The sequence below is a fragment of the Aptenodytes patagonicus genome, chromosome 3 (genome assembly GCF_965638725.1).
Source record: "Aptenodytes patagonicus chromosome 3, bAptPat1.pri.cur, whole genome shotgun sequence".
Taxonomy (NCBI): Eukaryota; Metazoa; Chordata; class Aves; order Sphenisciformes; family Spheniscidae; genus Aptenodytes; species Aptenodytes patagonicus.
The window spans coordinates 64,886,139-64,904,259 of NC_134951.1; the positions used below are offsets into that span (position 1 = coordinate 64,886,139).

General features: G+C 37.0%; 1 protein-coding gene across 3 annotated transcripts in view; it reads right to left on the reverse strand.

Annotated features, from left to right (window-relative positions):
* MED23 (mediator complex subunit 23) overlaps window positions 1-18,121 on the reverse strand; it is a 40,587-nt gene that overhangs the window by 4,471 nt on the left and 17,995 nt on the right. For all 3 annotated transcript variants that reach the window (XM_076333617.1, XM_076333616.1, XM_076333618.1), the window contains 15 exons: window positions 16,796-16,939; window positions 15,133-15,278; window positions 14,310-14,555; window positions 13,994-14,136; window positions 13,253-13,427; window positions 11,394-11,557; window positions 10,134-10,258; window positions 9,441-9,646; window positions 8,297-8,477; window positions 7,165-7,335; window positions 5,698-5,914; window positions 4,626-4,862; window positions 3,052-3,217; window positions 1,980-2,052; window positions 679-893 (listed from right to left, as the gene is read on the reverse strand). In XM_076333617.1, the coding sequence (XP_076189732.1) occupies window positions 679-893; window positions 1,980-2,052; window positions 3,052-3,217; window positions 4,626-4,862; window positions 5,698-5,914; window positions 7,165-7,335; window positions 8,297-8,477; window positions 9,441-9,646; window positions 10,134-10,258; window positions 11,394-11,557; window positions 13,253-13,427; window positions 13,994-14,136; window positions 14,310-14,555; window positions 15,133-15,278; window positions 16,796-16,939 (2,609 nt within the window). The remainder of the gene's footprint in view (window positions 1-678; window positions 894-1,979; window positions 2,053-3,051; window positions 3,218-4,625; window positions 4,863-5,697; window positions 5,915-7,164; window positions 7,336-8,296; window positions 8,478-9,440; window positions 9,647-10,133; window positions 10,259-11,393; window positions 11,558-13,252; window positions 13,428-13,993; window positions 14,137-14,309; window positions 14,556-15,132; window positions 15,279-16,795; window positions 16,940-18,121) is intronic.

The following is an 18,121-nucleotide window of genomic DNA, read 5'->3' on the forward strand; positions in this document are numbered from 1 at the left end:
ATTTCCAGGCATTATTACTGGACTAGAACAGGCAACAATTCTAGGCTCAGCAGAAAGCTACACAGAGTCAAAAAGCTGTCCTCTGATAATTTAATACTAGCCTTAAATCAAGGTTCAGGATTAATTGAGAGGAATACATCATACCACCTTCATTTTTGTCCAATATTTTAAGACTCAGTAAGTGAAGTCTGTTAGTTCTCTCATTAACATGGCACTGGGGAAAGTCTAATCAACTTTTTAATGCAGTGTTTTTTACTTGCTCTAATGATTAAGCGGACCACTACCGCATCCTTCAGTCAGCAAAGCATCTCAACTAGCAGCTAGAGGGTACTTGCTAGAATTAAGGATACATTTACTGATTACAGTTGGTGCTTTAAGAATATGCTACAGTCAGTGGTTTAAAAAAACCTTGAAATTAATAAAAGCATAAAAGCTAATCAAGATAAAAAAAAGCTCATTAAAGACAGTCACACTCTAGACGAAAGCCCCAAAGCTTACAGATAACAAGAGTCATGTCAGTGGAAGAGGGAGCTGGAAAAAAACTTGTGATCTATCTGGTAAGTTTTGGAGCTCCCCTGTACGCATTTGCTGATGTAAGTGCTACAGGTACAGCTTTGTTATCTACAATATGCATGGAATTTAAAGACAAATTAAATCATCAAACATCATTACACCTACTTAGGAATGAGCGAAAGCTGTCCAATGCTAGAATGATGCCAGACAGCATGTGCCAAAGCCAAAGTGTAGCTACAACTCATCTCAGAGTAAGACTGGTGACATGCTGTGAAGTCAAACAGCTGGAATGGGTAACCAACCCACTCTGTCTCTGACGTCAAGCTGGGACTGTTGATAACGCTCACAATGCGATCATGGAGAACAATCCAGTACGGCTCCTGGAAAAAACAAAAAGTTGGAATTTCTTCTGAAAAGTACACCATCTAGAACAATGCTTCCTCATGCCTTTCTACTATTATTGCATTTCTAAAATATTTTCAGCTACATGGTAGTTTATAACCCTGCCTGACAAACATGAAAATTAAGAAGCACAATACAGAAAGCATCCATGTTAGCAGATGTGGCACACTCAAGGGTGTGGCATTATCAAGACATATTTCATGAATTTAATTATTTAGCTAGCTAATTTAAAGGCCTCCAAAAGAAGCAGAGCAGAGGCAGAGCCTTAATGGAAGGAGACTGAGAATTTTCTGAGTTTTCTAAGTACCAGCACAAACAGACCAAAAATCCAAGATGGAAACAGGAAGCAAAAAAGGGTACAAAAGTCAAAGAATATAGATGAAGATGCAAGGAGATGGAACAGGAAGAATAATAAGAAGCATTATAAAAATAATAAGGATTAAATCCATGTTGGTTTTCTTCCAAGAAAAGGAACTATTTTGTTGGGGAAGAGAAGTTGCAACGAAAGGATAACATATAAGCAACAGGTAAGCAAGATCAAAATTCTTCAGGCAGTCCTGGTCAGGTACCAAGAGTCATTACATTTAAATATCAAAGTTTCTACTGATACACGAACTCTAATACTGCATACATTTGCTTTTGCGCTTTTAGGCACATCTCATTTACATGGTTTAAGAGATACAGGATGTGCAAGTGCAAGCATTAATAGAAAATTAGCTTTACATCAGAACCCTTATAGACCGTATTACTTTATAGTTCCAGTTCCCAATTAATATTACACACGTGGCATTTAACTATGTTTTTAAATAGGAGTGATTTACTTCTTTTTACCCTAGCCTCAAAACATAATAGAAAAACAGAAAACCTGGTCAATTTTTCCATGCTGGAGGAGGAGATGTTTCTCAAACATGCAAGTAGCTTTCTGAATAGCTCTCTGTGGAATCTACGGATGTTGGCTATCACATTGCAAACTGCAGAAGTTCTAACAACATATGGTAGAAAGATGATAAGCCTTACATGAAAGAAGAGATTTTTTTATTTTAAAATACAACATATTGACTCACTGGTAAGGCTGTGATAATTAGTCCAATCGCATTCATCCAAGCTGTGATATTCTCTCTTGGCACCAGGGGCTGACTAGAGACAGAGAAAAAGAAAACTAAAGCTCTGAAATTCACAATTGCAGTTTATGCTTCTGGTGCACCTAAAGACAAAGTATACTTACGCAAAGAATATTTCGCAAGTTGAGAGAACTATACACATACAGGTATTTAGGAGAGCCAACGGATGGTATAAATGCCATAGTGATGTTGCTTGCAAAACTCTGTTCAGGCATGATTTTGAGGTAGTAGATTCAAAGGCTGTTATCACACTGTTCTTCCTATCAAATAGGCTTCAGTGCTTAAGGGTTACTTGTCCCTTTATTGACTCCTTCCGTCCACGTGCCCCAAATAGAACTAACAATAATATGTTACGAAGCTAAATGAGGCTGAAAACGAATACTTTCATTTTGTCATTGCTCAAAGATGACATGCGAATCACTGCAAGAATACTAGGTCCTTTCTTTCACTTCAGTTCTTTTGCCAGTGGCTGAGCAAGAAACAGAGCTATCAGTCAAACTTAATGCATCACGACAAAAGGCTAGCCTTGACACACCACGCTGTTTCAAAGTACTTCTGATTTTACATTAGCATCAGGAGAAATCAGAGTCCTGCCAAAATCTTCCTGCCCCTTTCTTTGCATTCAAAGATGCTGTGATATTAACTGATAAAATGTCCTCCTGCCAGCACAGCTGAAAGGAGAACAGACTTTTTCCAGCCTCTGTGCCACCGAACCCACTGGACAAGTTCTTTGCCTGTGCAAGGTCTTCCCTCTGTCTTTTAAGGGGATCATGCTGAACCAACTGTTCCTGAAGCACACACAACCCGCGACAGCACAGAAATCCAACACGTGATTTTTCTGATTGATCCCTATAGCCTTGTCTGTCCTCCAAGAATACTTTATATATAAAACTTAAAGTATTTATACTTAATTAAAAATTTATAAAAACCTAAAAGATGAGTATCACAGACTACCTTAGCAATGTCTAATTATGTATTATATATTGCAGAAAACAGTTTCAGAGAGCCAACATACCTCTTCAGCACAACATTCAGTAGTGCGTTGCCCACATCCTTCCCTGGAACAGCCAGAGCCATGAGCTCAACACAGGTAACATGGAGAGCATGGGCAGCTGGATTAGGAAACTCATTGAATCTCCAGTCACAATTCGGAAATGGACCAGGTGATTTGCCTGCCATAGGTGGCAATGATTAAGGAAAAAAAGCTGCTCCAACATGGACTAGTGTAAGCAGCACACTGCTTAAAAATATATGTATATATCACACATACTAAGTTGAACTGAAATGAAAGTTAAGTTACTGAGAACAAATAAAATAACCGCATTTCATAAAAATAAGGCAGATGGACAAAAGTATGACTATAAGGCAATGATACTCCATCACTGAAGGACTGCATGAATACATAGCTATAAATATACCACACACACAAGGTCATACAGAGGATAAATTTCCCCGATTAAGAGGTCGAACAAAACAACACCAACCATGTCATTCACCATCTGCTTCCAAGACAAGAAGATGAAAATAACAAGAATTTTCTACTCTGCATAATCTAAAGCCATTAATCTGCTTCCGTATAAGATCTAGCAGACTTCTAGGGTGACGGTTTCTGCAAAATGAGCACCTGCTTAGTCTCTGAAAATATTCTACTTTCCCAACCAAGACTAACTCATTTGAGCTACATATAGAAAAGATCTCCAAAAACATTAACATTTGCATAAAAGCAGGGTTTTATATAATTTTAGCTTTCTTTAGAGAGATCTAATAAACTTCTTTCAAGTTATACATAAAAGAAATGCAAGTTTGGGAAGAGGAGTGAAGGAAGACACATTAACATGCATAAGATTGGTCAACTCCCGTAAAGCTGACCCAGAAAGACGACAACACCCAGGGAGATTCCACTAGCGCTATTCTCTAGAACATTGCTGCATGGGTTCACCAGCTATTTCCACAGAAATTTAAATCAGCTGTAGTCATAATTGTAAAAATTAATAGAAGGCAGCAATTAAGAAAATGTAGCTTTGCGTTAAAAATATAGCTTCTAGTTTTTCACTCCTAAAAACCAGATTCTCAGCAGTTACTAACAGCACATATACCGATCTTCAACTAGACACAGCTAGTTATATACCATTTAATTGTGGCACTGCTTACAATATTTTATTCTCAGTAATACCGATAATGTCATTAGAACAAAGTAATCTCATTTTCTGCATTTTTTTTAAATACTCATGCTTTGTATCGAGCTGATTTTATGTGGCAATTAGAATTCAATTCAGAATGCATAAACATCAGTATTTGTATTTATAAGTGATGCATTAAACAGTGAAATATTTATACAGCTGTACTGTACCTTGTTTTCACTATATCTTTCAAGATGTTTTTACTAGGGCAACACAGTCCCTGTGTAGAATAATAAAAAAAAGTACACTGAAGTAAACTAATACGAATTTAAACTGATATATGCAGCTAAGTAAAGACTCCAAGCTTTATTTCGTATCTGAATAGTTGGAAATTGAACTTTATATTTTGATGAAACGAAGCTGTAAGACATTGGCACAGCTTAATTAATGCAAACTTTAAGAAGGATATTGTCTACTAGTCTTCCAATGAGTTTGCAATAGTACGTGTCATCAGGAATCCACGGATTCTCTTCTCGGGCATTCATAGCACATTTGAGATAAGTATCACTTAGACACCAGCCCAGTGGGCGATTATCTTTGAGAGAGCCAATTATGGCATGAACAAGTTTTCTCTTGAGGTTTGTGCGCTCTCTGAGATGCCTCTCATAATAATGAAGAGTGTTATACAGGTAAGTCACTGGACGGTCTGCCAAGAAGAAAAGGAAAACAACAAAAACCAGAAATAACTTCTAGCATCACTATTATGTTTATGGTGGCAAACATAAAATTAAAATAAAGAGCTCTACAAGACTAAGTTGTATGTACTTAAAAACAGCACATATGGAATTGATTCACGTTCTTTATTTCACTATACTCTATAACATTGATTCTCCTTTGCCTTGTACATATACTCTAATGTGTGTGCAGAAGGGTAGAAGCCAAGCAAAGAAAATCAGTATTACTATATATGAACAATAACAGTTCATATCTTAATGATAATACTAATATATTTGTAAGTAAATAGCCTAAATCATCTCTTTGTATAAAAAGTATTAAATAGGAAGAATCCAGGTATGAAGTCACAGTAAAGAAAGAATATTGTAAATTGTCTGGGCATAACATAGCAATGACATCTATACAAAAACTTATTATAAAAGTGTTAAAAAAAAAATCAGGTTAAGTTATTTGAATCTTAAACAAGGATAGATGGAGGAACTGCTTTTTAGCTGTTTCAGTCTTGGTAACAGAAAGTTTGTTAGGACACAGGTCCAAATACTTACTACCAGATGGGAGCGAAAGGGAAAGATGTGAAGGAAGCATTAATTAGCAAGAGCTACCTGAATAAAAGCAAGTTCACTGTTAGTAGGCTGAAATTCCCTAAATAAGGATTATACTTCTCTATGGAAATGTACACAGAGCTTACAGAATAGAAATGGATTAAAACACTGCGGTGCTAGTAGATGAAAATTATGAATGAAGGAGATTAAGGAGAACAGAATGATCGCAACAGGAATAAGAGTCTGTGTTCACAGGTAACTTACCATGGAATTTGTATAAACCTCCCAGATGATCCAGTAAAGTTTCTAGTGATTTGGACACTGGAAGCAATTCCAGAAATCTATGGATTACAATGTCAAACACTGGCAGAAAGCGCAGGCATACATTTCCAAAATAAATTGGTAGGTACTGGGGCTGGATCTGAACTGGAGGATTGACTTGCTCTGCCAAGCCTTCAAAATACAGCTTTTCAGGATATTTCTGGAGGGAAAGAAATCCAACAAAATCAAAAGCTCTTTCCTTAAAAGCAGTGCATTAAATATTCAGCATCTACATTGCTTTAAAACGACACTTCATAACCCTCTATCACGTATGAATGCAGTGAGATGATTTCACTGTAAAGCTTACTGAAGAAAATTCAACTCTGACTGAGATTAGTTACTAGACTAGTAGATAACTTCTTCAGAAAAAACAAAGTTTCACCACCACTCAAAGTGGACATAAGAGAACATATTAAGCATCCCAAGGCAAAGCTGAAAGCAGCCAGTACTTATGTGTCCCTTGTCAAGTATTTTAAGAGAAAACCTAGGGGAAATCAGTGCTACTGAAGGTTTCTGCATCATATCCTGAATCAGAACACTAGAAATAATATGCATGTAATAACTCCCTGGGAAAGAACTGGAGTGTACTCAAATACCAGATGATTACAGCTGAAGGCTGAGCTTAGTGTTTTACCTGTGACTGAAATTTCTACATGCCAGGTCGGGTCTAGTAACTGTGCAACCATGTCAGAGCACTTCCCAGGCTAATATAATTTGCTTCCCTGCTACCCTTACACTTTTAGGCACTGTTAAGACACTGTACGGCTAAAGCAGAGGGCTAATACAGACCAAATAGCTTCTGGATCAGAACTAGATTGTATGTGTTTAGCTACATCAGAGTTTGCTTGTATCTATTTCATCTCAGTGTTGACTTATCTTTTCACAGAACACTCCATTGGTACATCCTTTTCTAGCCAGCAGAAGCCACTACGTTTACAGCAGCATTAAAATCTCAGCAGTTCCCTTCCCTAGCATATCAGGATATCACGTTCTTGCCACACAGGAGATGGAAGAAGCTTTATATAATTAGGAGAAAGCGTAGGTTTAACTATTATTAGAGTCATAAAACACCAGAAGGAAATACCTTCTCCCTGATGCACAAAAACTGTTCTAAATGAATTTCAGTAAAACCAAGATTTTAAAATGATTGGATTTAGATGAGCAAGAATGAATTTCCAACCAACTCTTCAGCTGCTTCTATCTTTGAATATCACTGCATTATAATTTTAATGTTATTACATAAACAGTGGGTTTTTTTTTTTTTTTATACTAGCCCAAATAAATTACAACTTACTAAGTAACTCCAAAAATTGATAGAGCTGTCCTGTCATTTACAGGACAAAAGACTCTCTGGCTGATCTCAACTCCACAGAAAGTATTACAATAAAAGAATTTTATTAGCTTTGATACCTTGTGATAACTCATATGTTTGGTATGCCAGTCATTCTGCAGCCAGTGCTCCGGAGAATTCTCCTTCACAAAATCACTCACTCTGTTTCTGAAATCATTAGGCTTCAGTAAGAGTAACTGAATTATGAAGTAACAGACTTGAGCTTCATTTCCTTCATGACTACGCATAGCCTGAAACAAAATGAATCAGAAAACATGGAATTACAGTCGACGTTGCTGTCTGCTTTATAACCCCATAACATTGGCTAGCAAATTTGGCTGCACATTAGGTACATCCGCACACAAATTCACACTGAACATATGGTCTTTCAACTCTATTTTTCAAGTGAAGACACAGAACAGAGGCAGGTTCAATCACCTCCTGTGAAAAGTACCCATTACATTTTTTATTCCATAGGCAGAAAGTCTTACAAACTACCCAGTGATAGCACGTTCGCCAAGAATTCTAGCTCTCTTTTAGCTGTCAGTTCTCTTATTGAAAATAACCAATTAAAGCTAATGAAGTTAAGATTGCTTCAAACTTCTGGCCACTCTGACATATTTGGACTTCAGTTTGAAAACGAAACTAAAATTCAAACAACGAGCTTTACATTAATATGAGATTTTAAAATATAAGTAAAGGGTAATTACTGAAGGAAAACAATTCTCTCTAGGCGAGTTCTGCTTTATTTTGTAGGATAACCTGGAAAGACAGAGAATGCCATTTCTCTCCCACTTTTCTGATTAAACAGGCTGAATTCTAAGCAAAGAAAGCATACTCTAATGGGTACAAGATTTTCCATTTGCTTCTGAATCATGGCATGCCATACCTCTTCTACCTTTTCAGGCTGCAGAAATAATTGCATAGCTCTGAGGTCAGAGACCCAAAGCACTAATAACAACATTTAATAATACCAATTCAATGGTTGCCATTAAATAACCAAGAAAAGCTTCCTCTGAAGATTCACAGAACTGTAAGACTGAGTTTTATGTTGCTTGCAGAAGTAATCTATTATTTTACTTGATTATTGGGTTAGCAAATAGTCACTATTTAAAACCAATGCATTTTTAAAAAGATTGCTCCTACAAAAGTGACTCAGAAAGCAGACTCTGTGTGAAGAACTGGCATCTTATCTTCTAAGGCAATACTTACCAAACACAGTATCAACCTATCCAGTGTTACAATGTTGTATTTCCATACCATGTCATTGAGAATCTCAATACATTTATTGAGCTGCTGGCCTCCTGCAGAGGTAGAGAATTCATACACCAAGAAATCTGCAAATGTCCTGACATGTGCCACCAGAGCTCTGGCCCCAATTCTTTCTAACACTCTAGCAGGGAAGAAAAGGGGGGAAAAAAAAAAAGCAACAAGCAATTGTTACTGTTCTTAATACATTTTTAACTGGTCTATTTTATAAGAGTTAGTGGGTTTTAATACAATTGTCTTAAAAAAAAAAAAAAAGAAAAAACCCCTCCCTTTATTAAATGAACTGAAGAATACCCCAAAGCAAAGCAAAAAAAACCTTAGAGCAACAGAATTCCGAAGTCTGGATATTAATCAGAAGAAACGCTTCAAGTTCACCAATTCTTATGCATAGTATTCTGCCCAGAACCCATGCTTTAGTTAAGCATTTTTAGTTATACACCTCTTAAGACAATCTTCTGCAACTCAACTTTATTTTCCTGCAGTATGTGTTTTAATATAACCATAGCATTAAAATACTGGTATTTCTTCATTGCACAGAAGAGTAACACGTGATATCATTAATATTAATTTTTTCAACAGACCTAACAAGGACTGAAAAGAAAGAATCTATTTTTCACAGCTGGAGCTGATGCTGTTACTATTGAGAACAAGTAAAAAAATTGTAGGACTACTGCTTCCATAATAAATTTTCATCTTAATCCAACATTTGTTTTTAAAAAAAAAATTTGGCCTTTATTCATGTATAAAGGCTAAGTAAATAAATGCTTTCTATTTTCTGTTTACTATTTCAGATTGCCTGAAACACTGCCATTACAAGTAAACTGCTTAATTCAAACACCTCACATCCTTGTCTCTTACCAGGAAGAATACGCATTGCGGACCACTGTGTGGTGTAACCAATCTTAAACACTGCACAATTATTATGATATGCTTGCTAATACCTAGCTCCACTCCTTTTTTTCATGCTCTGCATGCTCTGAATTAATAAAAAAGAGTACAGATCAAGCTGTTAATGCACAAAGCCTATGTCCTCAGAACTGAGAATGTTGCTGTAATAACTTTAAAATAGCACGTCTTTTAAGCTCACCTGTAGCCAATTTGATTAATGTGATCGGTATCTAACAACATCTTCCATAGGAGACAAAGGAAAAGCGGAGGTGAACCTTGCATAGAAAAGTGTGTGATTATATCATTCTCATTGGTCATAGACTTCCACTTTCGGTATTCTTCCTCCACATTCTTCTTCAAGTTAAAACGGCTTTCCTGAGGTACGTTATTCTGCTTGAAGAATACCTGAAATAAAGTAGGCTTTGCTGTGACCGAGAGCCTAGAATAAAACATTTGAACAGGCAAACTTTTGCCTGACTTAGCACCTTATGAGTTCCTACTTCCTTGTACAATACAAACCTACTAGGTAGGGTTCTTGCTTCACCGTGACACCACAGTGACTGTTTGTCACTAAAAAAAGCTATGTGACAAATTGCCACAAGAAAAAAGGCTTCTCCAACTTTTTTTTTTTAATTTTAATTTTTAAAAGATCTGATTTACCTTCCACCAGAAGTACCAGTTGGCCAAACCTGGCCTCAGAATACTCCAGGAGAAGCTAATGCATTTCTGAAGAAATAGCAATGTTACAATCATGCTGCATACTTTAGGGACTTGAGATTAAAGTAGTCTGGACAGGGGAAGAATCTCAGCAACTAGCAAAAGGCAAAGGATCTTGTTAAGAGAGTAAAATCTCTGTACTTCCATTATAAAATCATCAATTTGAAACTATTACCTGCAGAGGAGCTGGAAAACAGCTTAGTGTATGTGATGCCCAGTTATGTGGAGTAAAACTCATGATAGTCTGCAATATATCCTTGCACCAAGTTCCCTGAATTGAATCAGAGCCTGTGAAAAAGTCTAGAAAACGGATTGATATTAGAATTTCACACAAAAAACCATTTCTTGTCGGTATTCCTTTTGTAGTCACATGCATCAAGGCTTTGCTAGTTCAAGAGGGTTTCCTTTTTGGCCAACTTCTCCCATCCCCTCTCTTTGAATCTTATTTACTCTATGGAACAAGCTGGATATTATCATTTTTATGCTATTAACAATAACAAAATTATTTTTAGGTTTTAAGCTACAAATAAAGCAATCATGATTTTAAGAATTTGTATTTAATTCCCTGTAATGACAGTAAGACAAGCTTTTGCTGATTAACTGATTAGACTTAAAAAAAAATCCTGAGGAAGATAATGATGATGAAATTGTCAGATGCCATTTTATATTGCTTTAAAGAGGCTGCTCAGCAGTACCTTTCCCAATTAAGCTGTAGAAATAAAACACAAGCCTCATCCCCCCAACCCCAGTGTTGATTTAACATTAAAGGCTGAGCAAAGCTAACACAAAGAAGCCCTTTCCCTTCCAAATCACCTCCACCAGTTTTTGCGAAGTAAGTGTTGTCCTAACTCTCCAGCGAGTCTCCAGACTAGAACCATAAAAAAGGAGAGAAAACATCCCCCTCAAAGCTAACAAAACCCTGACACATGTCATTGCACATTGTTAAAACATTAAACCACACAATAAAAGCTTCCCCCTCCCCCTTCCCCAAGAAAGCAAACACAAAACACACACTGCTTTTTCTTAAAAGTAAGCTGTAGAGGGGGTGGCTTCCACATGAGCAATATACTTGCTGTGAACATCCCATGTTGGTTTTTTTTTTTTTTTTTAAATGGCATGTATCAGTAATCAATCCAAACATCTAAATTGAAAATAATGAAACTGAAAATAAGACAGTAAAAAAAACCTAGTCACACTGTGTCTCTGTATAAAAATAAACTTTGAAACAATGTCTGATTTCACTGCTGCTTTAATAATAGCTTTTTGCCTAAAAACAAATAGTTGGAAATTAAAATTATATTTCTTTCAAAACCAGAAGTGTATGGGATATGGTCTATGACAAGGTCATTTCCATGATATTCTATTAAACAGTATTTTAGAGAAATTACTTGACTACAGCTTGCACTTAGATGTCATCTCACTGTACTGCTATTACCTGTCACATGAGTTGCCCTTGCTAGAGTTAAGATCAAAGCCCTGTTGAGTTCTTCTGATTCTGCTGAAAGAGCCGTTTTGGGATCACTGAGGAATCGCGTAAACTGTGGTTGGACTTCCGAGCTGCCCAAAGCTGTGATTAGCCTTAGTGCAGTACTCTCAACACTGAAAGAAGGAAACAGTCCAGTTAGCAAATAATGCTTACACTGCTGCTTCTAAGATTCCAAAAATATCTGTTTTTCCTCTATTTTCTGCTTCAAATAATACAAAAACATTTGTTTTGAAAATGATGTTCTTAACCTTTTGGAAAAGTTTGCTTTTTCCACTGTTTAATAAACTTGTTATCAAGTATTTAAGTACTTTATTTTCAAATAAAGCTCTCAAATGTTGATTTAGTGAAAATTCCAGGTGCAGAGCCCCTGCAAAAGAACCTCAAGTCTCTCCAATTTAGAGACCCCCCCCCTTTTGTTATATTTTGAATGTCTTTGTCTAAACAAGGATACATAGATAAATAAATATATGCAAAAACAGAATAAAAAGGCATGAATAATGCATGGAAAGTTTCAAAGCTAACTATCACCTTGAAGCAGACAGCACTAAATTGTCCTTATTAAAGAAATGAGCAAGTACTGCTTTTGATTAAAAGGACTTTATTTTCCAGTGCTCTAGTTGGAAGCGCTTTTCACACCAGGTAGTCTGAAGTAATTTAAGAGACTTCTATAACATTGTGTCTTTGAAATGCCAAAGCCATAGGCTAGTTTACTCCAATCTACTTGCACGCAGTGCTTATCAAAAGTGACTGATTAACATCCATATTTCACAGACTAAGACAACAAAACAAGATTTAGGTGAATAAAAAGAACAAGATCTTCAGTTTCAGGAGAAACTTGTCTTCACTTGTTCTCTTTATTCTTGATAAAGGATAAGCAACTGAGCAATTTAATTCTGGACTAAGAAATCACTGTGTAATTAGACTTCCTTGATATGAACTGGTAATAATGAGGTTGCTCTGTCTCCCTCACATACACCCACAAGAAGCATTCTACTCTAAGAGTGAATGGACACTCTTTTCCGCAACTTTTCTACAACAAACCCCAGGTTCTACGTACAAACTGAATCTCATACCCTTCAACCTTTTTAACTCAAAGGTTAAACTCAAAGCTTTTCCCTAGAATTAGCTGCACATCAACTCTAGAGCTGCTTTAACCAGCTTTTCCATCTTTCTTGTATCCAAATCAGCCATTGTTTTATGCGTGTTTTACGCTGACACACACCATACAATGGAACTGACACTTTTTTCTCCACTCAGGTTCATGTACAGCCACCATAGCTTTGCGCCAACTCCTTTACAGCTGCAGGATGAATCAGATTATTTCTCTGATCTGACTGAAAATTAACTGGCTAAAGAATCAAGTGGAACCAGCTTAACTCTTGTAATGGAATTAAACATCCTCCACAGGAGTAAGCAAGTGCAGTCCTACTGGTAGACAAGCCAATCATTGTGACAAGCCAATCACTGTGACTACAAGTAGCAGGCATTGCCCTTTATCTCCAATGCAAGCTCAAGAGTCAGCCGACACTTCCTGACATGATGGTTCTGGTGTGCATTCCTGTTTTGACCTGTGACACTGCTGCCATGTCTGTGCAAGAGGTTGCCTCATGCAACTCTGCAGAGTACTACTGCTAACATCTAACTGTATTTCTGAAACATGACCTGCTGAGATACCACAAAACAATTTAGCCACAGAACTAAGACTGGGAAGTACTTATGCCCATTTAAAACGCAGTTCTCACACAGCTTTCAACATATGATGAAGGAGGAATCCGAGATTATGGTTAAACATGGTAACCATCACTCACCACAGATGAAGCTGGTTCTGATTAGTCTGTGGCACAGCAGCCAAGGAATGAAGATGGCTGAGCAGCTGGACCCTGTAATGAGGCTGGATGTGATGCATCCGATAGCTAAACATTTCTAGCAGAGTGTGCAAAATTCCCCACGCGTGAGATTTGAACACTGTTGGTAGGAGCTGACCTTATGAAAGAGAGTTTGTAAAGTAAGTTTTCCAAGTGATTACACTTTAAAATACAACTACAGAGTACATTGTGGATAGAGGGTTATATTTAGCTGCAAGTCAGACATTTGATTTGAAAATTTTATTACCTCCAAGAGTGCGTGTGCAAGCACTGTTTGAAGATGCTGTAAATGTGTAGAGCTCAATAATGTTACCAATGAACATATACAGCAGACATGCAAATTATTTTAACGAGTGCAATTAAGTATCATTTGCATCGAATTAAGTAACTTTGCTTACGATTTTCCATTTAGCATATTTTTGCACAACTCAGAGTAACTAGGAAGGTCCCGACCATACAAGTGATGGCATAAAGGGACAGCAGCACACTCATCTAAAATTTACTGCAGCACTAGGATAATTATTACAATTTCTTTTATATTAAAATAGTTTATACATGTATTCAACATGCTGCATCATTAGATTTTCATTTTTACTACGGTCTCTAGTTGCCGTTAAAAGAAAATGCTACTGAACAAAAGGAAGGGGGTGGGGGGGGAGGAAAAAAAAAGTTTTTCTTTCTTACTGATAAAGCCTTTGATGCCCAAGGACTCTATTTCCATATAAACCAACAGGCGACTATAGGTTTCCACAAGAGCAGGAGCCAAGGCCAGACTAGATTTTGCATGAGCCAACTTAATTACCCTTGTAGCTATGCTATGAATCAGACTGAGGAAAGAGAGAAAGTATTTTTCAATGAAAAATAAGGACTTGAAAGTTAAGAAATCTATTAAGTAAATCAGCAGCTCTATACATGACACGTTCAGACACAGGAAAGCTTTCCTGATGATAATTAGTTACAGGTTAAAAAAAAAAAAAAAAAAGGTAGCTGCATACTGTACCTCATTTTGGCATGAACTGTGAGTGAGTCCAAGAGGTTCATTGGCAACGGGGTAATAGACCCTGATGCCATGCAATTAGTCCCTGGAAGGGGTATCCTCATGTTGCCATTTCCATAAATAGTCTCTACTAGTACACCCATTGGCAAAGTGAAACACTCTGAATTGGTTGAATAAGCATTGCACAACAAGGCAATCTTGTAGTCATTCATCTGTAAGCTTTTATTTCTTAAACTCTGTTGCAAAAACCTGCGTGCCAAAGAGATTAAACATTAAGTAGAAAGAAACAAGCAGAAGAATACACATGCATTCAAGGATTACAGCCACAATAACCCCAGTCAAAAATCCATTGTAAAATAGTAGAAAAACCAAAATATTTATTAATTGCACCACATCAAAATGACTACATCTTATGCCACAGTTCCACTGTGTTACAATTTTCCTATATCAGAGAAACACCTCAGGAGAAAAATACGCTTTAAAAATCACCTTGCCAGACAAAACTTAATCTAATGTACTGCTTACCCACACTTTCCAAACCACAGCATAATAAAACAAAATAGTCAATTTGCTTTCAGATTCTCCATCAGTAAAAAAGATTTATTAATCTGAGATGTAATATATTATTTCCATTAGCTGTATGGTACCAGCATTTCATTTTTTATGAAATATTTTGACTTTGAGCTCTTTCTTAGACCTGCTTCATTCCTTTGATAAACCTTATACAGCATCCCATCACACAATACATTCTGAATACAGACTTGGAGCTTCCTATGCCATTATGCGTAGAGGCAAATCAAAACATAACGAACTCCCCAAAACTCACTCATGGTGAAGTTTAAGAGAATGAGGAATGGGAATCTGTAACTTGGAGTTGTCACTATGGGCCTTCCGATTCAGATGAATCCAAATACAGGTCATCGCAAAAGCATGAGTTGACTGGGGTTTGTTAATATCAGGTACAGGAATACACTAAGGAAAGAACACATGAATGTGACATACTGCATGTATTAATGTACAGAAAACCAACTTAGATAGCCAGCATTCACAAGGTCAAGTTTTTCTTCTTCTGACTTGCAACACCATAGGCAACATTTTTAAAGAACAGATTCTACCCTCATCCATGTATGCAATTTTAAATCAAGAGCTCTGGAAGAGACCTGGACTTCAGTAATTATTCTGAAAAAAACCCCAAAACAAATAATCTAAGACCTCAGCAAATGGAAGTTCATGCTTAGAATATACAAATTCAAGACATATATAGTTACAAAACATATAGTTTTACTCTCAGCCTCCCACTTATACATTATTCAGAAATCAGTTATGGTATGTGCTTCCATAGTAGGTACTCAGTGGTTCACCAATATTTTCTGAAAAATCTAACTTGTCTAGCATCACCATTATACTTAAAGATTAATACACTTCCTATGAAAAGGAACAGATACATCCGAAAATTCAAAAGGTTTGGGCTATAGACTCGGGTATATCACTGCCATTGGAAAAGGCACTCTGGCCCTCTCCTTTTGCCAACATCCGCATTTCTTTCCCTGTGGTACAGTTACTACTGCACAAGCACCATTGATAGCACAAGTGAGACAGCAGCAACACATAACGAAGGGGAGAGTAAGACAGATCCCCTTAAGAGTGACAACCGTAGATAACACTTAAACTGGTTGTGAAATTGAATCCTCAGAAATGCCCTAGTCCCACAAACACTTTAAACAAGTGTAACTCAGAGCCCATCACTACAGTTAAAGCAAATAGTCCTGTCACTCTTCCAATATTTTATGCTGACAAAAGCAATTGCAAGCTCATGAAACAAATTGTACTGAAGAATTTCTGTGGGTCAAAACTAAAGAGGGGGAAAAATTGCCACAAATCAGTTTAGTACACCACACATTGGTATTAACATATTTACTGACCCAAAACAGAAGGCACTATGATAAGAGCAAGCAATCAGGACTTCATGCTGACAACGCTATCATGGTGGAAGTTTAAGAAGCTCCCCTAACTCCCCCTTCCTCAGGAACCTTCATTCTAAAGGAATGTACAAAGCGTGACTAGGACTTGATTTACTACCCCAGAATGCATTTTAAGTAACCATTAACACAAAACAAATTTAAAGTGTCTTGTTCAGTTCTGTGGGCGTGAAAGTGTCTCTCAGTGTATTATCCTGTTACAGCCCAGATATAACAATGAAATTCTGCAACATTACTCCTTAATAGTATCCTCAGTGCTTTAACAAACTCCTCAAAACTTTAGTCAAACCAAAGTCAAGGAAGATATGATTAACAGAAGTCTTTTTTGCCCCTAAAAACACTGCACAAATGCGGTTACTGGAAAAACATAGCTAGGAAATCATAAAACATCTCTCTCCAACTATGCAGCACACTGCTGTAACAGTGACTCACAAATGATAGTAATATTGACATATGAAGGTCTCTAGTTGAATTAAAAATAAAACTTTTAATTTCAGAGAGAAGACTTACTTCTTTCTCAGGATACAGGAGGTCAAAAAGCTTCATAACTGGGAGGAAGTCAGCCAGTGCATTCTTCTGGATGCTGCCAGAGATGAACTGGAGTAGCACCCACATCAGATGGTCTCTTCCTTTAATGAGACCACGGCCTGCCAACTGTCAAAAACACTCAGTAACAGACAAATACTGCATGCAGAAGAAAAATCACTGCAAAGATTCCTATAAAAGTAGAAGGGTAGACTAAAACAGTTCCAGCAAAGATTAGTGGGAATTTTATAGCAGGACTTAGGCAGAAATGTATGTTGTGTTTTCAGAAAGATGGCAAACAGGTACATTAGTTGTAACACGGAAACAGACTCTGGGAAGGCCACAACAATTAATGGTAGGATTTAAAATGTATTTAGCTCTTGAGGATCACTGTTTTGAAAAATTAGCAACTCTTAAATATTGGACTTGTCAGCCCTGTAGCCAAGTACAGTATTGCCACTGCTAGCAGCAGGCTACAGTCTCTGAACCAGAACAACTTCGGCTTGCTTCATCTGGACCCATATGTTTTTTGGGGTTTTTTTTTGTTATTTAACTTCTTTATCTGTAACAGCAATTCTCTAATAACCAGTATTCTACTCTTAACCTCTACTCTTATCTAGTTTCCTTTAGTTTTAGGCTAGATTTGTGCAACTGTTTTGTATAGTGCCTATTGTTTCAATAGTTCATTAACAGTAATTAAAGGAATGCAACCCCGGTAAAACTGATTTCAGGGATATCAAAGAGAGCAGAGAACTAGAATCCATCACAAGTAAAACATAACATACATAGTAAATTTTGGTGTAACATGACACTGTGGGCAAATGAAGATGGAGCAATGTCTAGTGCATGTTAGAAACTGTATCTAAATCGCCACAAGCTAATCCTATAGTGAGGAGAAAGAACACCCCCTTCCTACCATCGACACCATATTTTCTCTCAGCAAAGAGCTCAGGATGTTGCTGACTTACTGTAACCCCTCCTCTCCCTTACGGAGGACTGGCACCACCACCCTTAGAATTCAGAGAGGAACTGAGCACCAGAGAAAAGGGTAAATACTAGAAAGTGTATCAGTTTTAGTGGAACTATTATTAGGAAGTAATAATAACTTTGGACTGTGATTGCCAATATCACTGTAATTAGACAAACAATCTTTGATTAGATTGCTTTGATTAGATTGATTAGGCAAACTGTAAGTTCTTGCATCCATTTACAAGGCATGTTTCTTTAGCTCACAAACTGAACCGGGCGTTCGCTCTGTTTGAAGCTTGGTTGTAAATTGGATCTAACAGCACAGTACTCGGGTCTTCTGAA